Raw genomic sequence first — 22,450 nt, 5'->3', positions numbered from 1 at the left:
CTGGTTTTATGGCAAGTATATGCTTAACTTTTTAAGAAATGGGGCAGTTAAAAAAAAAAACTCTTTTTTAATTGTCAAGTCCATATCTTATGTCAGTAATTCCAGCTTCCTGTTCCTGTGGTCTAGTTGGAAAGAACACTGTTTTGAGAGTCAGAAGTCTGGGGCTTGGCCTGAGCAGCTTAGTTCTAGTCTTGGATTTTGAAAAAGGGGTCATTTAGCTTCTCAGAGCTTCAGTTCCCTAATCTTTAAGTTGGGGTTAATAATGTTTCTTTCTTTCTTTTTTTTTTGGCCTCACGGTGCAGCTTGTGGGATTTTAGTTCCTTGACCAGGGATAGAACCCGGGCCCACGGCAGTGAGAGTACGGAGTCCTAATTCCGTGGGAGCCAGGGAATTCCCAATAATTTCTATAACAATAAAAAATTGGAAGTAGTCTCAGAGTCCATTAACTGGAGACTGGTCAAGTGAAATACATTCCTAAATTAGAAAACTATGTAGCCAGGGGGGTGGGGGAGGGATGGATTGGAGTTTGGGATTAGCAGATGCAAACTGGTCTATATAGAATGGATAAACAACAAAGTCCTACTGTAGAGCACAGGGAACTATATTCAATGTCCTGTGACAAACCATAATGGAAAAGAATATTAAAAAAGAATGTATATATGTGTGAGTCACTTTGCTGCACAGGAGTAATTAATGCAACATTGTAATTCAACTATACTTTAATAAAAAATAAATTTAAAAAAGAATACTATGTAGCCATTAAAAATGATGATGTAAAATTATATTAATTGATGTGGAAAGCTCTTTTCAACATACTCTGAATGAAAAAAAGCAGGTTAGAAAAGCAGGTACAGTATGATACCATTTAGGCAAATTATACAAATGTAGAGATATATGAAATGCATATTTACTAAAATATTAATAGTGGTTATCTATGGGTAGTGGGACCTAGGGTGTTTTTTTTACTTCTTTATAATTTTCTATATTGCTTAATTTTACTTGCAACAAGCATGTATGAGTCCTTGCAAAATAAAGCTATTAAAAATATAAACTAATACATTGTGTTTTTCCTGAGAATGAGATGAAAGAATGGATGGATATGTTGAAAAACTATAAGGTGTTATTATATAAATGTAAGATATTAGTATTAATATTAGTATTTATCAAATTATCAAAGTAAGAGAAGTAAGAGGAAGCAATGACAGTTCCATAGAAACACAATCAAGTTGAACCTGGGGAAGAGGTAAACTCCTTAGAACTGAAAGAAATCTGGAGTAATGAGGAGGGCACAGGTTTCTTTCTGAGCTTTGGGCTTAAATCCTGGCTTTCTCAATATCTGTGTCTCCTTGGGCACATTATTTAAACCCTCATTCTCCATTTCCTTATCTTCAAAGTGGCAGTAATAATAATATTGATCTCATTTTGTTGTGAGGACTAAATGTGTCAAAGTACTTACAGTGATGGACATTGGCACATTGTAAGGGTTCATTATGTATTTGTTCCCCTTTTCCTCCTTTTCCTTCTTACCTCTACTTAGGATGCAGGCAGCAAGATGCTTTACACATTGTGACCCAGTTGGAGAAAGACTGAAAAGAGTGATTATAATGAACAAGAGGAGTTGTGAGTGGTTTTTCTACATGACGGAGAGGTAAGGAGTTGGTGTGTTCTTAGAAGATGTTTTGGCTCCAGTAAACTAAAGGGATCAAGGAAAGAAGAAGAAAAAAAGAAGAAACGAATGGACTATTTCTGGATGTATCTGGGTCAAGGGACCGAGGGACATGAGATAAAGACAGGTTTTCTTTTCCATTGTCCCATTCACCACAGTAGGAAAAAAGAGACCCAGGGCATCAGATGCTCTGTCCAGAAGAAAAAATAGTACAATAGTACAACAGGTTGGTGCCTTCGGTTTCTGTATCTCTTGAGTAGAATAATAGGGTAGAGGAACTGGAAAAACCCCAAATGTGAGGGATCTGGTCCTTTCCCATCATGCTCTGGATGGATGTTGAAAGTAGAGGTACTCCTCACTGCAGGAGGCTGCTCTTCAACCGCACCCATTCATTTCCCAGAGAGAATGCTTCCTCCAGTACACACAGAAATGCAAATCAAAACTGCAATGAGGTATCACTCTACACCCATTAGATGGCTACTATCAAAAGACAGAAAATAGGGACTTCCCTGGCCATCCAGGGTTTAAGACTCCATGCTCCCAATGCAGGGGCATGGGTTTGATCCCTGGTTGGGGAACTAAGATCCCGCATGGTGCATGGCACGGCCAAAAAGACCCCCCAAAACAAAATAAACAAACAAAAACCCAGAAGATAAACAGTGTTAGCAAGAATGTGGAGAAATTGGAACACCTGTGCACAGTTGGTGGAATTGAAAATAGTTCAAGTGCTACGGAAAACAGTATGGAGCATTCTTAAAATGTTAAAAATAGAACTACCATATGATCCAGAAATCTCACTTCTGGGTATATACCCAAAAGAACTGAAAGGATGGTCTTGAAGAGATATTTGCACATTCATGTTCACTGCAGCACTATTCACAGTAGCCAAGAGGTAGAAGCAACCCAAATGTCCACCAATGGATGAATGGATGAGTAAAAAGTGATATATACACACAATGAAATATCATTCAGCCTTACAAAGGAAGGAGATCCTGACGTGCGCTACAGCATGAGTGAAACTTGAGGACATTATGCTAAGTGAAATAAGCCAATCACAAAAGACAAATACTGTATGATTACTACAGGACTCACATTCATAGAAAGAGAAAGGAGAACGATGGTTGCCAGGAACTGGGTGGGGAGGGTAAAGGGGAATTGTTGTTTAATAGGTATAGAGTTGCAGTTTTGCAAGATGAAACAGTTCTGGAGATTGGTTGCACAGTAATGTGGAAATGCTTAGCTACTGAACTGTACACTTAAAAATGATTAAGATGGTAAATTTTGTTATGTTTTTTATTAATTACACATATTAATTAAAACAACAAATGCCTACATGACTTTGTCATAATGTGTCCCCTCACCAGCCTGTTCCTCAAACCATGTGGAGAACCACCCATGGCCTGGGGAAGGTAGGCTTGAAGTCCTCTCTGAGCATCCCAGCCCACCCTCCTCTCTTTCCTCCTCCCAAGTCCTACCACGTCTTTGTCTACTGCTCATTTGGCACTTGAACATATGCTGCTTTGCACTGTTGGCTATGTTTATGTAGTTATTTACAGAAATGTATGTCTTTGTCTCTCCCACTGTCCTGTAATACCTTAACACGTAACATTTACAATCACTTATGCCCATCTCATTTAAACTTCCAATCTTGGGAAATAAGAACAACATGGAAGTTTTGGCTTGTGGTTAGGTTTATGTAATTGTACCTGTAGGTTCAATTCCAAGTATTTTTTTCTTTCTTTTGTTTGATTTATTCTTCACTCCACTTTGGTGATTTTTTGCAGCGTTCTCTATACAGAGATGAAGAAACTGAGGTCTAAAAGTAAGTATCGATAGTTTGTCTACATTCACACAGCACAAGGATGAAGGTTCTCTTTCTGACCTAATGTCCCTAACTCAGCCTTGCTCATAGTAAGCCAGCAGACATTTGCTTGCTCAACTGAATAGGTCATTTGACTGTTATCTGCTTCCTAGGTTTTGCAGCTTACAAGGTTTAAGGCAGCTGACATGGGGAGTGAGAATGTGAAGAAGTAAAATAAACTCATATTGGGGCTTCCCTGGTGGCGCAGTGGGTAAGAATCCTCCTGTCAATGCAGGAGACCCGGGTTCGACCCTTGTCTGGGAAGATCCCACATGCCGCGGAACAACTAAGCCCGTATACCACAACTACCGAGCCTGTGCTCTAGAGCCCGCGAGCCACAACTACTGAGCCCCCGTGCCACAACTACTGAAGCCCACGCACCTAGAGCACATGCTCTGCAACAAGCCACCATAATGAGAAGCCTGTGCACTGCAACAAAGAGTAGCCCCTGCACGCTGCTACTAGAGAAAGCCCGCGTGCAGCAACGAAGATCCCATGCAGCCAAAAATAAATAAATAAAACACATAAATTAAAAAAAAAACTCATATTGAACCATATTAGTGAAAAAAAACAAAGTAAGGATTTTGTCCATCCCTGCCCACATTTGTTTTTTTTTTTTGGAGCAGTTTTCCTACTGGTGGACATTGGTGCTATTTCCAGCTTTTTAACTTTTCATTATTATACGTATTATAATACTTCTATGAAAAGCTTATTTATAAACCTGGGATTTTGGGGCTAGAGTATATGAATACATTAAAGGTTCTTCATACCAATTCATCTAAATTCACATCTACTCACCTTTAGGAAAAATTATATCAATTTACATTCCTAGAAGCAGTGGTGTTTGAGACTACCTGTTTCCCCACACTCTTGCCAACAAAAGCTGTTATACATTTTTCAAAGCTTTGCCACTCTGATTAGGCAAACATCATACTTTATGGTTGTTTTAATCCATTTCTTTATCTATGAGTGGCATACATCTTTCAATATGTTTATTGGCTATTTGTATTTCTTCTTTTGTGAACTGTCTATGTCCTCATTTTTCTTTTTCTTTTCTTTTTTCCTATAGGGGTTTCCATTATATTTAAGAGTAGGATGTCCATTTCTATCTAGAAATCAAATAATCACTTTATTTTTTTCTTTTTTTTTTTAACGACTTGATTCTTTCTTTGACTTCATCCAGGAGATAATGTATTTTCAAAATTTATTGTTATTATTATTATTTTTTATTTTGGTTGTACTGGGTCTTAGTTGTGGCATGCGAACTCTTAGTAGTGGCATGCATGTGGGATCTACTTCCCTGACCAAGGATCAAACCCAGGCCCCCTGCATTGGTAGCATGGAGTCTTATCCACTGCGCCACCAGGGAAGTCCTGATAATGTATTTTGAATGGAGCGTGGAGAATCCCATGGAATCTAGGGAAGCTGAACAACCAGGACTCAGGATGACAGGAATGTCTTTCTCCCACGCCTTCAGGTCTCTTATCTTTGCTTCTGCTTTATGGCTCTCTTACTGCAGGTGAGCATTATCTCTTTTTCATGGGTGCCCACAAAGATCATCTCATTTCGTGTATTTCTGTCATTCACTTTTAAGTAAACAGTCTAGGCCTTGTCGACTGAAAAAAATGCACAACGTGAGAGTTGTGAATTAAGTTTTATTTGGGGCAAAATGAAGACAATAGCCCGAGAGACAGCATTTCGGACAGCTCTGAGAAACTGCTCCAAAGAGGTGGGCAGAAGGTCAGTGTTATATATGATTTTAGTGAAGGGGGCATGTGCAAACTCAAGCACACATTTTGGCAGAGGCTTGCTGCTAGTCACGAGGAGCAGATGTCACTGTTATTGATTTTAGTGCTTTTCTAGATACGAGGAGATGCAAGAATTGGGCTCATAAAATCTCCTGAAAATACCTATCTGAAGATCTGTTCTGCCAGTTTTTCCCAGAGCACAGAGTGCCTCATTCCTGATCTCCACCCTGAACTCCTTTCAGGGGGTGTTGTAGGTCAGCAGCTACAGTGGCTCATGATTTAATCCTTGTAGAGGTAGATGGTAAGTGCTAATTTGTAGTTGGCAGCCTATTCCACCAACCCATTGAGTTCCAATTCCAAATTCCTGAGAGAGGGAGAATCTGATTGGCTTATCCTGGGTCAGGTGTCTCCCTCTTGTCCAATCAATGAAGGCTAAGGGACATGGTTATGTGGGTCAGAGATGGCTGCTGAGGGCCAACTAGAGGGTTGTTAAAGGTTTGAAGAGAAAGGAGGTCATCATAGTTTGGATGTATACCCAAAAGTTTTCTCCTACAAGTTGCTATTATCATATAATGTATCCTAACATCAATTTGGACTCTTTATTCTCTGAATCAGTTATGCTGTGGCATAATCTTCGTACTAGCTGGACTTGGCAAGTCTGAATCTTAAGGACTTGGAGATACGGAGGTAATCTAGGCTGCTCTGGTGAAATGAATCACTTTTCTCCTAGACTTTCAACTTCTGAATGACAGAATGCCTTAACTTCTTTAAGAAACCCTGAAATTCACCTGGTCTGGGGATCTGGGATTAGTCCAAATTTTTCACACAAGATCACCAACTCAAGAAATTTGGAAAGAAAGTGGCAGGTCTTGGGCATATTCCAGGCAGTGGCATATTCGAGCATATTGCCTGACGTGAGATGCTGCCTAGAAGCCCTTTTGGAATAGTGCTTGTCAGCTTTCCTTCCTTAGGGTGGTGCTCAGCAACTTGTCCTTTTGCCTCTCAACCAGTCCTTCTCCAGGCCCTCTTCTCAACAAAACAAAACAAAGCTGCAGAGCCATCAGGGCAGGACCACAGGTGTTGTTATATAATCCTTCAGACTCAAGTGGAGATTCACATTTCTGAGACTCTCCTGACTGGGTAACACCTCGGTTTCCTCCATTTCATATCCCACCCCCACAAAAGAATTTTTCCACGGGGGAGTCGGGGTGGGCTGGTTCTTCATATCTAATGTGCCAGCCACCTTGGTCAGTGTACACAGTGGTTAGGGATGGGACAGTTTTTTTTTTTTTGGCTGCACTGTGCAACTTGCAGGATCCTAGATCCCCCACCAGAGATCGAACCCGTGCCCCTTGCAATGGAAGCACAAAGTCCTAACCACTGGACCTCCAGGGAAGTCCCAAGGGATGGGACAGTTTTTTATTGGGCATGACTGTCCCAAGAATTGTAGATGATTAGCATTTCTGGTCCTCAGGGAATTAATGGCCAGGAATTAATACCACCCCCAATCTCATGAGAATCAAAAATGTCCCCAGAAAGTTTCAGAATTCATTTGAGGAGTAGTTATACTCCTTTGAGATAATGCCCATCATGAACTGACGTTCTGAGCCATTTGGGTCTCTTATTTGCAAGAATCTTTTTGTATTATGTGGGCTGTTTAGGTGAGAGCTAAGACCCCAGTACTGCATGGGGTTGGCCAAGAGCTTTTAATTTCCTTCGGGTCAGCATTCTAATAGAATCATCAGATTCCAATAACATTTTCTTCTTTTAGAAGAAACACAACTTTAATCCATGAATGTTGCAAGTTAAAACACTTCCAGAAAGTGTATAGTCTAACATCAAATCAGGTCTTGGATCTGCATTTCGAATTATTTTGTATGTAAGGCCACATTGAACTCAAAGTATAAAGGGAATTGTAGCAGGATATAGTGGATAGAGCACTAGACTGGGAGTTTCTGTGATTACTAGCTGTGTGATTTTGGGTTAATCAATTCTCCTCTCTTGGTTTCAACTCCTTCATCTGTAAAACGAGGAGGTTAGATTAGACAGTCTCAGTTCCTTTCAGCTCTAATGTTGGGATTTTTATAATCTTTCTGTGTTCCCATTCCATCATCCAAAAGATTGGGACAGTATGTGCTCACCTCTGAGGGAGACTAAATTTTCCTTAATAGTAGTGAAATATTCCAACATTATGGCCATCCAAAAATTAGGCCCTGGCAATGATCTAAGCTTCCACAGAGATCTTAGAGACCCAAGAACAGTTTCTTATAAAATGTTTATAACTAGTGTCTAATACGAGTTTGTAAGTATGCTGTTAAATGTGTCTGTTTCCCATAAAATACTCCTGTTGGAGGAAAAAAATCATTGGAGAGAGAAAGGATGGTCCCTTATTAAGAAAAGAGAAAGGGCACATATTTCATATTTTAACGGAGGACCAGCAAGGGAAGTGAAGTAGAAGAGGGACCAGGTGAAGAAGTAATCCCCGCCTACTTGTATCACTGTCTAACCCCACAGTCATCTCAAGTTTATGGCCAGAATACTAGTTACTATTTCTTAAGTGCTGCTTATGGAGTAGGCAGGGTACTGAGCTTATATATTGGTACCTCATTTAATCCTCACAACAATCCTATCTGGGAAAGCACTATGATTACCAATAACGGGCAGAATGAGAATTTAAATCTCCAATGTGTGTGACTCCAGAACCTAGGCTTTAAAAGCCATTGTTTTAGTCTTATTTGGTAGTGGGACAGAAGGAGGTAGAATGTTTTCCCTTTCCAAAATCTCATGGCACCCCGGATACTACTGGTCACTTATTCTAGTTGTCTGCTTGTTGAAATTGTTAATGGAAAACATACTCCATTAGGAATGAAAGATGGGTTCTAGTTTTGCTGCTCTGTATTTTTGGACAAGGCATACAAACTTTCTGGATCTCACTTTCCTTATTTGTAAGACAGACAAAGAGCCACTTGAAGGCAGGAGACCGTTTCTTATTCGTCTTTTCCCCGTGTGGATGTGTTAGGCAAATCGTGGTGAAAGAAGGGATGAAGGTAGACAAGATGGTCCCTATGCGTCCTTTCTCATTCTTTGATCTTGAACAGTTAGGTGTACTATATGTACCGTAACACTTTGCCTTCTAAAAACTTAACAAGGCAATGTCAAATTCTCGGGACTTAACCTTTATTTTGAGAGGGTTTGTCTTGACGGAGTGGGTGTAAGATTATATGCGGTGTTCGTCTGGACCTGTGATTGACATTTGTATCGAGGCCTCCCTTACTTTCCGGAAACTGGAGACTACCGTTGCATAACAGAAACAGCACGGGTAAACTGGAGTAATCATCACCGAGGGTGGCCGGGAGCCTAGGATTTTAGGGCATTATCCCTCTGGGAAAACAGCTCTAGAAACTTATGCAAACAAGTCCTTCCAGAGCGAGGGGCAAAGCCCTGGCTGGGAGGACTGGGTCTTGTGTGCCATCTGGTACTTGACCTTGCCCTGGCCTCTGTTCTTCCCTGACTTCAGTTTCCTCACCTCCCAAACGCCGCCGTAGTGGTACAAGAAGATTCCGGAGCTTTTCCCCGCCAACCCCGGGCTTTAACTCCTCCCCCTCAGCGTGGGGGCGGGGCGAGGAAAAGGTCAGGCCAGGAGTCACCTCCCCGCGCCGCCCGGCCGTCCCCTTCCTCCTTCCCACTGCCCGCCCCTCGCTCCGCCGCGGTGAGGTCACGCGGGGGACGTCACGGGGTTCTGACGCCACAGAGGGGCGGGCCTCCGGGAGAGGAAGGGGCGGGGCTAGGCGAGAGACGCTTGCGCAGTGGGCGCGGCGCGGGAGGAGGCGGAGGCGGCATAGAAGCTAGAGGCGGCGGCGGCGGCGGAGGCGGCGGCACTGGGGGGGGTGGGAGGGGGGGGAGCGCGAGAGTGAGTGAGTGGCTGAGTGAGTTTACCCCTATGAGGCGGTGAGAGGCCCGGGGCCTACCTCAGAGGAGCGGGGTCGCGGCACCAGCTAGCAGCGGGCCCCCTCCCGGTCCCCGGGCCCGGCGGCGCGGCGGCGGCTCAGTTGTGAGGAGGCGGGGAAGCGAGTGTCCGGCCCCAGCCATGGAGGGCATGGACGTGGACCTGGACCCCGAGCTGATGCAGAAGTTCAGCTGCCTGGGCACCACCGACAAGGACGTGCTCATCTCCGAGTTCCAGCGGTTGCTCGGCTTCCAGCTCAACCCGGCCGGCTGCGCCTTCTTCCTGGACATGACCAACTGGTGAGCCGGCCCCGCCACGCCAGCCCTGGCAGCGGCCTCGGGGCCCCGAGGGGAAGGGAAGGGACACCCAAGCTCGGCGGCCGGGCGGGACGGTCGGGCACTGAGGGGTACCCCCTTTCCGGGGCGGGGAGGGAGTGTGGGGAACCCTAGGGGCCTGGAAGAAATTTGGGGGCCGAGCAGGGCTGGACGGGGATGTATGAGGAGAGTTGGGGTCCGTGGAGGGCAGGAGAGGCGGAAGGGAGATGGGCGGGGGTTACTCCTGAGGTTCTGCGGAGTATTAGCGGCCGAGGAACGCGGGAAGAGGGGGAAAGACTTGAGGATCGAGGCACGGGGTCGACCTGTGAGGAAGAGCGCTGTGGTGTTGGCTAAGAGTAAAAAGCACAGAAAATCTGAATTTGGGGAGTGGGCAAAAGCTTGGGGTATGGAGTTAGGGGCTGAGGATGACAGGGATGAGGGGAAACTGAGGGAGAGAATTAGGTACTATGCAAGAACCTGGCGCGCGGGTGAGACTTGGGAGTTAAGAGCTGAGAAGAGCAGATGTGTGTGTGTGTGTGTGTGTGTGTGTGTGTGTGTGTGTGTGTGTGTGTCCATTCGAGGACAGATAAAGAAAAGGGAAAAACTTTATGGGGGAGGACAAGTGAGTACGGTAAGAAAGATGACTTTCCCAAGAGCTGTGCCAGGCAGCGGTGGGATCTACTAGTGGGATCCGCTAATGGAGGACCGGGAGTGCTAGACCTGGGGCAGGGTGTGGGAAAAACCTTAGGAAAAGTGAAGGAGAGAGCTTATCTTGGGGGAGGGAACTTTCTGAGGGGATTGGAACCCTGGGCTCCAGAATGCGGGAATGGAGAGGGGCTTATCCAGAGGGGCTTACCGGAAAGAAAGCTGGTTGGTAGATGTTTGGGAAAATGGAGAACTTGACTTAGGCTCGGAACCAAGTATTTTTGGCTTGGAGTTTCCTTTTAGAAGACTGAATTGGGACAGAAGACCATGACAACTTAGACTAAAGGAGTATTTCTAGGCTTTGGGTGGAGCACTTGCTATTTTTGATAAGCAAGGCTTCCCTTTGTTCTTTGAGGAGGGGTTGTTGAGTTCACTCAGGGTGAGTGATCAAGTGGAGACCATTAGACTTCCTTTGAAAGGATTTCAGGTGAAACAACTCATCTTTCTTTGGTTGGAAAGCCATGAGATGATTGCCCTTTGCTCTCTGTGTTGGGCATGTGGAATCTTGTTTCTCTTGGCATCACTTATACAACCAGCCTCCCCTTTATTCCCTGTCCACTGGATGCCTCAAGCAATGCCAGAAAAAGAGGCTGTAAGCCTAGTCTTTATCCCGTTACTCATCGAGCCCTATCCTGAATGATGCCCATCTTATTAATGGGAGCCTTATAGCTGTGGTGACGTGTGAATTTTTTTCTGTGCAGCATCATTGGTAGGTCCTGTTGTTTATCTTTAAAGTTGATTGTTATAGTAAGAGTGGGATTGAGTTTCTAGATGTTTAGAAAACTCTTTGAATGCAGGAGATAGTCTTTATAATTAATAGTCTTTATAATTAAAGAAGCATTTGTGATCCCCGCTTGTATCTTTTAAGTCCGGGATGATCTCAGACAGGGACTACAGCCTGCAGTAGTTTTCTGAACACCAGCCTATGTGTTTAATAGAGAGTGACAGGGGTTATTGAAAACACCAAGAAGAGGTACTACACTGGTGAGATTTAGAAGGAAAGCTATATCTTGAGGAGGGTTGTACCCTTGCCTGCCTGCTTCCCACCCCCAGCTCCTTTTCTTCCTTGTTTACACTAGTTCAGCATAAGAGACTTGGTATATTGTTGCTGCCAGTTTGGTAGGGGAGGATCATTATTTCTCCCCACCCTCTTGTGAGTTGTACCATTTAAATCCTGCCCTAATAAGTTTTTAGTTTTTTAGAGTCAGTATTAGTACAATTATTAATGGCTACAGAAACAATGTAATGAATTTTATATGTTTGAGGTGTGTGTGTTTAACATCTAAGATTGTTTGTTTTTAAGTGTTGTGAAAGGTGAGGCCCAGTGTGGATGAGAAAAAAAAATAATTATGGTTGCATTATAAAAATTTTATTTGAATTTTATATAAAAATTATTAAGCTCAATGACACTGAGTAGCACGTGTTCTGATGAGATGTTATCTCTGTATAAAACAAGGTGATATCAGCATTCCTGAACAAAGGAGTGAGCCATTAAAAAATGTATTCTGGTTTTAAAACAGAAGTCAGTAGCTTCTTAGGAATCCAGGCAATTAAGTGATAACTCAGCTTTAAGTACGTTACCTTATTTTTTGACTGTAGAAGTCATGTTCTTTCTTTTCTTTGATTATAAAATGAAAAATTTGTGAACTGAAGGAAGTAAGGCTTGTTATGCTTTTCTTTCTAATGAAAGCAGTTAGTTTCATAATCCAATATTGTGTTTTGATTCCTATGTTGACCTGGCTAAATTTGTCTTTGTTTTAAACAAATACTCATCATAATTAATAAAATCTAGTTAAAATACATACATGAATGCATACCTGGTCAAAATATTTGTGTGTTAAATAAATATCTAAAGCCTAGAAATTTTTTTTTTTTTTTAACATCTTTATTGGAGTATAATTGCTTTACCGTGGTGTGTTAGTTTCTGCTTTATAACAAGGTGAATCAGCTATACATATACATATATCCCCACATCTCCTCCCTCTTGGGTCTCCCTCCCACCCTTACTATCCCACCCCTCTAGGTGGTCACAAAGCACTGAGCTGATCTCCCTGTGCTATGCGGCTGCTTCCCACTAGCTATCTATTTTACATAGAAATGTATTGTTTTTAAGTGTCATTTAATGTCTGACTTTGGAAACTGTCGAGATAGTCCCGGTACAGGTTGCCAAAATTTCTCTCAAATTGCTGTGGTTAACCTGTTGAATTTGAGATGATTAACCCTCCTGTGACTTTATAAGTGCCTGCTTTGGGTTGTAATAAATAACCACCATTCAGTTGTCTAGTGATTGTTAAAAAATAATGTGGTAAAATAAAAATGATTATTTTAAAATGAAGGCCACGAGTCTTCTAAAATGAAACCCTACTTGGAAAGGTTTGTTTTCAAAAGTAAGAATTTATTTTTGTTATTGGTAACAAACAACTTTTTAAGAAGCTGTTGAAAATTGGCTAAATTGAGTGTGTTGGCCTTATAAGTTACCTACCGTGTAAACATAGATTTTTTTTTTTTTTTAGTCTTAGGTTGGATATGCATTATATAGATATTTCTATTTAATTTAGAACCCAGTATTATTTCAGTTTTGTACTGTTTATACCTGAGCTGGCAGCTATGCTGCTGGAGATTGGTGGAACTGACTCTTAAAAAAGTAGTTAATTTTTAGTTCCTAAGTAAGTACATAAAGCGCATAAATGGTGTGGTGAAGGAACCCAATATCTGAAGCTAAACTGAAATGACTTATAGATTAGAATAACTTTCTATAGGTGGAATGTCTTGCAAAGACACTTTTGGGCTGTAAGTATAGAACTTGGAATTCTAAAACTGGAAGCTGGCTTAAGATTCTCTAGTTCATTCCAGTTTTTCCTGCAAAATTGCATATAACCCTTCCAAGATAGCTTATTCTTGCATCCCTGAGGGCAGAGATTTGCATGATACCTTATGGTAGTGTTTAATTACCTTTCTAGTTAGAATTATGTCAAAACTGAATCTTACTGTAATTAAGCTTTTTTCATTTGCTTGTGTCCTCCTTGGAGATGAAGAATATCTAATAAACACGTTCCTTAAGAGGTCAGAAAGCTTCTATTAATACAAATCACTAGAAATTTTCAACCATTTGTCATTTTAACACATTCAGTTTAGTGGTTTCTCACTCTTTAATGTAGTCTGATAGATTTATATATATTTTTAAGTGGAAACCAACAGGATTGAGAGGAGAGCTTAATAGTGGTGAAATGTACATAACGTAAAATTTACCATTTTTAGTCAATTTTAAATTTACAGTTCAGTGTTACATGAGATTTTAAATTCAGTTGTGGCCCTCAAAGTCACTTGTCTCTGTTATGTTTTCAAAGTGAGTTATTCTTTAGTGTTTGTGACAAGAAGCAAATAACACTTGTAGATTTTTTAGAGAATGTTAACGTAGGAGTTATTTCTCATTATAGGGGTAAGTAAATTATCTTTGACCAGCATATAGACAATGTTGGTTGTTTCTGTCCCTCCTATTCATTAAGCTAGTGCTTTGCAGTTTTGGTGCAAAACTGCAAAAGTTTTGCAACATCCTAGGTTGCCTTCAGGTATCTTCGGGAAGCAGCGTGTATTTTTTGGAACACTACACACGCCCATCATGGATACAACAGATGTTTTCTAGAAAAATAACTCAGGAAAAACATTTTTGTAAAATAATGTCCTATTGACTTTCTCAGTATTGTCAGAGGCACCCTTCTGGATAAAATGAAGGTATAACCACTATGCAATGAAGTGAAATCAGAATCTGGATGTGAAAATCAGTTGTACATCCTATCTGATCTCACAGTGCCTCCTCTGCCTGATCTTAATCCATTTCTCAGTCACCTGCATGCTAAATGAGTTTCTGATCCACTCTCTGGTTTATATGTATGCGTCTAGGAAAAGTCTCTTTATGACAGATAAAACATGATATTAATAATGGTTTCCTTTAAAAATGTGTGCCAAGCAGCAGCTTTAGGAAGAGAGTAGGAAGGGTTGTGTAACAATGACAGAGTGTTGTGCACGCTATTGCATTTTTAAGAAGGTTGGGAGTTCTTGGTTTGGACCTTCTTCTTTCCCACTTTTTTTGGCCTTTTTTGAGTGGCACACACAGGTTGGGACTCTGGGTATAATATAAAATAGTTTACAAACAGAGCATCAAGATTCATTTTAGTTTTAAAAGGAACATGGTAAAAAGCACATTGTTGTCCTGCAGGAAGTCTTTTTACTGTTCAAATGCTGTGGCACTTGCATTTCTGATTATATATCAAGTCAGAACTAATCTCCATTATCGCCAGGGTGGGTGGAGTTGTTTCTTTACCATCTCTTGTCTTCCGACTCGCCCACCCCAGTTTGTCTAGCACATAACAGCAAAAACTCAACCAAACAGTATTTATTTATTTATTTATTGGTCACAAGGCTTATGGGATCTTACTTAGTTCCCCACCAGGGATTGAATCCGGGCCCCGGCCTTGAAAGCACCAAGTCCTAACCACTGGACCACTGGGGAATTCCCTCAACCAGACAGTATTTAAAGAAACGTATTTTGGATAGACCCCTGGCATATAGTGTAATACAAAAGCAGAAGACAGCCTCTATCATAATTTGCTCTCTAACAGGAAAAGAACATGCCTGAAACTATGAGAAAAAGTTTGGGGATAATAAGGAAGCAGCATTCATATGTTAATGCTGAATTAACTGAGTAAAATTTCAGAACAGGTAGGAATGGACTGAATCAAACAGAACCAGTGATTGGTTCACAAATATTGAGTGCTTGCTGTGGGCAGGTTGCTTTCTTAGAAGGTTTGAAATGGTTGGGATTTGAATTGATGGAAAAGTTGTGTAATGTTAGGTGGAGGATATTTCCTGAGTGAAACCAGGAAGGAGCAATTGGAGCAGAGCTGTCTGGAAGATTGGCTTGGCAAGAATGTGGTTAATGGGATCAGAAGTGACAAGAGATGGAGCTTATTTTTATTTTTGCTTTGGAATATTGTTGGTTTCTTAAAAAATTGGGCTGAAATTGACATAAAATTGAACCACAGTAAAGTGAACAATTCAGTGGTATTTAGTGTGTTCACAACGTTGTGCAACCACACCTCTGTCTAGCTAAAACATCTTCTTCACTGCAAAAGGAAACTCGGCACCCATCAAGAAGTTGCTCTCCATTCCCTTCTCCCCCCAGCCCCTGGCAACCACCAATCTGAATTCTTTCTCTATGGATGTATCTATCCTGGATATTTCATATAAATGGAATCATAAATATTTTTCCTTTTGTGTGTGGCTTCTTTCAAGCTTCATCGTGTTGTGTATAGCATGTATCAGTACTTCATTCCTCTTAATGGCTGTTTAATATTCCAGTGTATGTGTATACCACAGTTTGTCCATTCATCCATTGGTGGACATTTGAGCCATTTCTACCTCTTGGCTATTGTGAATAGCACTGCTGTGAACATGCGTTTAGGTATACTTGTTTGAGTGTCTGTTTTCATTTCTTTGGGTATATATGTAGGAGTTGAATTGCTGGGTCATATGGTAATTCTATATTTAACTTTTTGAGGAGCCACCAGACTATTTTCCACAGTGGCTGAATCATTTACATTCCCCTAGCAATGCTTGAGGGTCTGTACCAATTTTCCTACAGACTTGACAACACTTATTTTCCTTTTTTAAATTATAGTGAGTCTGCAGTGGTACCTCATTGTGAGATTGATTTGCATTTCTCTGATTACTAATTGTATTGAATGTCTTTTCATATGCTTGTTGGCCATTTGTATATCTTTTTTGGAGAAATGTCTATGGAAGTCCTTTGCTGGTTTTTTAGCTGGACTGTTTGTCTTTTTGTTGTTCAGTTATAAGGGTTCTTTATATATTTTGGATCCTAGACCCTTATCAGATATTTGATTTGCAAGTATTTTCTCCAATTCTGTGGATTGTTTTTTCATAATTAAAAAATCTATTTATTTATTTATTTTTGGTTGCGTTGGGTCTTCGTTGCTGTGCGTGGGCTTTCTCTACTTGCGATGAGCAGGGGCTACTCTTCGTTGCGGTGCATGGGCTTCTCACTGCGGTGGCTTCACGTGTTGCGGAGCACGGGCTCTAGGCGTGCGGGCTTCGGTGGTTGTGGCACACGGGCTTAGTTGCTCTGCGGCATGTGGGATCTTCCCAGACCAGGGCTCGAACCCATGTCCTCTGCATTGGCAGGCGGATTCTTAACCACTGCGCCACCAGGGAAATCCCCTATGGATTGTTTCTAAAATTTTCTTGTTAATGTCCTTTGATGCATAAATGTTTTTAATTTTGGTGATGTCCAATTTATTTAATTTTTTGTTGTTGCTTGTGCTTTTGGTGTTATAGCTAATAATTTATGCCAATCCAGGATCATGAAGATTTACCTCTATGTTTTCTTCTAAGAGTTTTATGGTTTCAGTTCTTATATTTAGGTCACTGATCCATTTTGAGTTAATTTTTGCATATGGTTGAGGTGGGAGTCCATCTTCATTCTGTAGAGTTTAATTTTGATCATATTATATGCTCTGGAATTGGCTTCTCATTGACTCTGCATTAAATATATCCTTTACTTGTATTAAATATGTACTGTGCTTGCTTTGGCTACCATTGAAAATTGGGCCAGAAAAATGTGCCAGGTTTTCTGATGGGGGAAAAAGCTTATGCATGTTCTATTGGCACCCAAAACTAAATGTATGTTCAAAAGGTCAATCCTCCCCGCCCCCAATCCTTCAGCTTTTCTTTCTGACTTTTTCCTGTTTCATTAATAGCTACAGTGGTCTTCCAGACATAAGGCTTGAACTGTGTTATTTCCAGTGCCCTCTCTTTCCTGGATACCCCAGATCATTTGCCAAACCCAGCTCATTTCCACTCTGCAGTGCACCTCCCAACTGTCTCTTTTTTCCATTCTCCTTGCCATCACCTTAGCTTATATAGATTATGTTACCACTTTAACAGGGTAACATAGGAATAGTCTCCAAATTGGTTTTCTGCACCAGGTTCTCCTCCTTCCAGTCCATTTTGTGGACATACCCCTACCAGGTCAGTCTTTCTGAATCACAGCTTTGATCAGGGCCCTTCTTTTCTCAGAAACCTTTGTGCCTTGTTGCGGACCAGGTAAAGAGCGGAGAGCTTTAGCTTGACATTCAGGACCTTCCATAGATTGATCCAGCATATCTTTTGTGATGGATATCCTGCTCCTCTCTGCCCTGTTCTAGCTGGCTGGCTGCTCATTTCCCACACATACTTTTGCTTTCCCAATTTTTAACTTTTTTCTTCTACCTAGAATACTGTTATTTCCTTTCTTTATACCTCATGAAATCCTATTGTTTTTTTTTTGAAATTGGGACACGAATTCTTGGTAGTGCTGTCTTCTCTGAACTGCACTCTTGCCTTTTTAATAACGGTTATCATATACGATACACAGCCTGGAGAGGAAAATGTCCCCTAACGGCCTTTGTTTCTTCCTTAGCGTCTGATGCAACACTTTGTATGTAGTAGGTGCTCAATAAATATTTGTTGAAGTAGTACCTGAAGGTAGGTGGGAATAAAGATTTTGTTTTTATGGAAGTCTTGAAGTCTAGTGCTGTTAGAAGAAACAAGTTCTATAGACTAAGCTTCTTTTCAGGCTCTTTGGTTTGTAGGTTTAATTTGGGCATACATGACATGAAAGCAAATTGAAATTTAAGTAACAACAAGAATATTGTTTCTGGAAGCAATCTGAGCCCTCTGCAGGTTGGCCCCACCTTGTTATATACCTACCTTTCCAGGCATGTCTCCTTATACTAAATATTTTTTGTAATCAGTTTATGAGAGAAAAATTTAGTAACAGTTATTTAGATATGAATGGAGGAAAATATTTTGTAAAATCTCTGAAGTTCTCCTGGATCTTTGCCAGTATTTTTTATTGAGGAAAAACTGTAAAAAGCAGTATAAGCACATAGTAAGTTCAAATAGTTTAGAAGGGTCTAAACAGGAATTGCAAACTAAAATGCTTATAGATGCCAGGTGGGGGACATGAACAGTTGAAGTATGCGTGAGCTTGAAAGCACTTGCCTTTTATAAAGAGGATGTCTGATACTTGCCTTAAGTCAAATATTGCCACGCTGGAATGGGGGCCCAGCGTTCTTAGATTTTTCCATTTTTTCAAGAGAAGCCAGAAATTCAGATTTTTATGGGAAATTTCCTGATTTTCAAACGTTGGCAACTATTTTAAATACTTTTAAAACATTGTGTGGGCCAAATAAACTACATCTGTAGGTGGGATGTGGTCCTTGGGCCGCTAATTTGCAACCTGTGGATGAATAGTGAAAAGCAAAAATCCCCTCCCCTTTCTAGATATAGCCACTACTATTTCTTCTGTACTTTTTAGAAAATGTTCATGTCTATAGACTTTTGTACGTATACACAGGTAATTTTTTATGCATGTGTGTATATGTATATATGTATATAAAAAATTAAATGTATATAAAAACTTTTAATAGCAGTGGTATTGCTATTTGAATAATTATTCTTCCTCTCCAGACTGGTGGGTACCATATCTCTTGCACCTTCTTTGCTTCAGTGGGCAGTGAATTAGCTGTCAAGGTACTTGGATAGGATGATCAAATAGATACACTTTTTTAATTGACAATGCAGTGGTGAAACTGATATATTGTAAATCAACTGTACTTCAATAAAAAAACACATAATAAAAACCAACGAAAAGCAACAAAAAACCCGTGCAGTGGTGGATTTGGTCTCTTCAAATATAGTAAAATTCCTTCATTGTATTAACAGACTCTCATCTAGTGATTACTTATACTTATTAAACCTTTGTTTTGCTGTGTTAAGAGCAAAATGTGTTAAACTATCTAGCAGTGAGCTCATCTGAATTTACTTATGAGGTACTGTCAGAGAACACATTTCATAATTTGAACTTTTTAGGGACCCAAAACACAAAACTGAAACTCACTTTAACTCTTTATTAAACCACCTTGTACAGATAACACTAATACATTTTTCACTCTATGGAAGGGTAATTGATTTTGTAAGTGATTTTCTAATGATTTGCCAAAGTTAATGTATGTCTTGGGAGGGGTAGCAGTTTATTCCAAATATGGAACTCAGCCTCATTGAATTTACTATGTACTGGGTTTGAAAAGACTCACTTTTAAAAATGAATGGTTACGTTTTCTTAAAATGTTTGAGCCTCGGGTCTGTACAGTGTTTCCAGGAGTTTGAACTTGAATTATTGTGCTTGAGGTCAGTGATTCATAGCCTATTATGTAGCAACAGCTTACTAATGATTGATTGAATGATACACGATGTGCTTCTAAAGTGCTTTGTGGTCAGCATTTATCTTCTAAAGTAAATTTTGCTTTTTAATTAAAAAAATACTTCGATAACAGACTTTGAGTAGTGGAAATCATTAGCCGAGGGATGGGGTTTGCATACGCCTGTAACTGGGAACTACTGCCTTTAAAATATTTTAAAATTAAAAAATAGTAACAATTGTATTATGACATAGATCTTACTGCATATAAGCTAGAAAATACCAAAAAGAAAAAAGGAAAAAATAAGCCATACTCATGGGACCCAGAAATAAGCAATTTTAACCTTTTGATCTATATCCTTTTAATACTATTGTGTGTGTGTGTACCTGTGTTTGCTTTACAAAAGTGGAGTATTTACTATATTCTGGGTATTGTTTTAAGTGATTAAGTTTAATATATAATTTAATGTTCATAATAATTCTGGGAAATAAATGCTGTTATCTTCATTTTACAGAAAAGGATTAGAGACTCAGTGAAGTTAAATAACTTACCTAAAGTTATGTGGGTAATAAATGGTAGAAATAGGATTCAAGTATAAGTAGCCTGGGACCAGAGTCTGTGCTCCTGATTGTTGTGTTTTACACACTGTATGGGTTTCTAGGACTGCCATAACAAATTACCACAAGCTGAGTGGCTTAAAACAAATTTATTCTCTTACAGTTCTGGAGGTTGCAAGTCTGAATTCAGGGCATGGCCAGGGCTATGCTCCCTCTGAAGATTCTTGGGGAAGAATTCTTCCTTACCTCCTCTTAGCTTCTGATAGCTCCTGGCGTTTCTTGGTGTTCCTTGGCTTGTAGATGCATCACTCCAGTTTGTCTCAGAAGTCACATGACCGTCTTCCGTGTGTGTGTGTGTGTGTGTGTGTGTGTGTGTGTGTGTGTGTGTGTGTGTGTGTGTTGGGGGGGGTAGGGAGTGGGTGGGTGGGGGTATGTGTCTCCTTAGAAGGAAACCAGCCAGTTGGATTTAGGACCCAACCTAATCTAGTATGACCACATCTTAACCGATTATGTCTGCACAGACTCTGTTTCCAAGTAAGATCATGGTTCTGAGGTTCTGGGAGGACATGAATTCAGGGGGATACCCTTCAACCAATATACACACTACTTGTAGTCTGTTTTCACTTAAAAATATGACCATTTCTCCATTCTTTTTTTTTAAAGATTTATTTATTTAATTATTTATTTATTTACTTATTTTTGGCTTGTCGGGTCTTAGTTGCGGCACGTGGGATCTTTGTTGAGGCATGCGGGATCTTTCGTAGCGGCGCACGGGCTTCTCGCTGGTTGTGGCGGCATGTTTTCTCTCTCTAGTTGTGGCCCGCAGGCTCCAGGGCGCGTGGGCTCTGTAGTTGTGGCGCGCAGGTTCCAGAGCGTGTGGGCTCTGTAGTTTGTGGCATGCAGGCTTTCTAGTTGAGGCACATGAGTTCAGTAGTTGTGACATGCGGGCTTAGTTGTCCTGCAGCATGTGGGATCTTAGTTCCCTGACCAGGGATTGAACCCGCGTCCCCTGCATTGTAAGGCAGATTCTTTACCACTGGACAACCAGGCAAGTCCCCATTTCTCCATTCTTAATAAATGTGATTCTGTACTTTTATTTTAAAGGCTTCACAATATTCCTTTACATGGATATAGAAATGTTCCCCTCCTCAATGCTTTAAAACAAACTTTGATATGTTGTTGAGTATGGACTTTAGGCCAAGCCATTTCAGGTCAATCATCCACCTCAGTTGTCAAGATTTTTTTAACTGGGAGAGCAGGATACGTAGGTGCACCATCTCACGTATAGAGGTCTTATCCCCTTCTTACTTTAAAACACACACACAAATGGAATCACACTATACATACTGTTCTTAGGTTAGCTTGTTTAACTTTACAATGTGGACATTCTTTTTCTTTTTTTTTAATGGATACATGGTATTCCATTGTGGCTGACCACATTTTGTTTAACCACTTCCTTACTGATGGACAGTTCGTTTCTAGGTATTTGCTTTTATAAAGCTGCTCTGGTATAGGTATCTTGATACAAACTTGTGGATACAGTCCTAGAAGTGGGATTGCTGGGGCTAGGTGTATGGCCAGTATAAATTTTGATAGGTAGTATCAAATTCACTTCAAATGTATTGTACCAATTTTATTGTACCAATTTTCATTTTTACTGTCAGTATACAAGAGTGCTTGTTTTGCCACCCTCTTAGCCATGGAAGAATGGTCTTTACATTGTTGCTGGTCTGATAGGTTAAATATATTATTCATTTTAATTTGTATTGCTTTAATTATGAGTGAGGTAGGACATCTTTCCTTATCCTTATTGGCCATTTGTATCCCCCCTTGCCCCCCAGCTTTGTTGAGGCCATTTGTATTTTTCTGTGACTTTTTTTGTGTGTTTTTCTGTCTACCTCTATTGGATTGTTATTCTTTTTTTCATTGATTTGTGTGAGCTATTTGCATATTAAGGAAAATAGCTTATTAAATACTTACCTTTCCTCCAGTTTGTCTTTTAACATGATTTATGATTTTTGTTTTAACTGTGTAGAAGTTTTTTGGTGAATTTTTGTGAAGTTGAATCCAGCAGTCTTTTCCTTTTTGATTTCTGCTTTTGGTTTCATGCTTAGAAATCCTTCCCCCACCTAAACATTATATAATTATTCACCTCTGTTTTCTTTATGATTGCATAATTTACATATAAATTTTTTATACAGATGAAACTTATTTGGCAGTGTGCTGGGGTTGATATCTAACATGTTTTTCAGATGATTAGTCAGTTTTCCCATTTATTGTGAAATTTACATTTCCCTCCAATGATTTGAAGTGCTATCTTTATCATATATCAAATGCTTATGTATATATTTGGGCTTGGTTTTGAGATTCTTCCTCTGTTGTACTGGTGTGTA

General features: G+C 40.4%; 1 protein-coding gene across 6 annotated transcripts in view; it reads left to right on the top strand.

Annotated features, from left to right (window-relative positions):
* The first annotated feature begins 9,170 nt into the window (after nt 1-9,170).
* Nucleotides 9,171-22,450, top strand: part of ILRUN (inflammation and lipid regulator with UBA-like and NBR1-like domains) — a 256,018-nt gene continuing 242,738 nt past the window's right edge. For all 6 annotated transcript variants that reach the window (XR_014232194.1, XM_082345145.1, XM_082345143.1 and 3 more), the window contains exon 1: nt 9,171-9,520. Coding sequence is in view for 5 of the 6 variants with exons in the window: in XM_082345145.1 (XP_082201271.1) it covers nt 9,363-9,520 (158 nt within the window). In the remaining variant the exon portion in view is untranslated. The remainder of the gene's footprint in view (nt 9,521-22,450) is intronic.

This window comes from Balaenoptera borealis (assembly GCF_965194805.1).
Source record: "Balaenoptera borealis genome assembly, chromosome: 12".
Lineage (NCBI taxonomy): Eukaryota > Metazoa > Chordata > Mammalia > Artiodactyla > Balaenopteridae > Balaenoptera > Balaenoptera borealis.
Note: the sequence above shows the minus strand (reverse complement) of the source record. Positions and strands in the feature narration are given on the sequence as shown.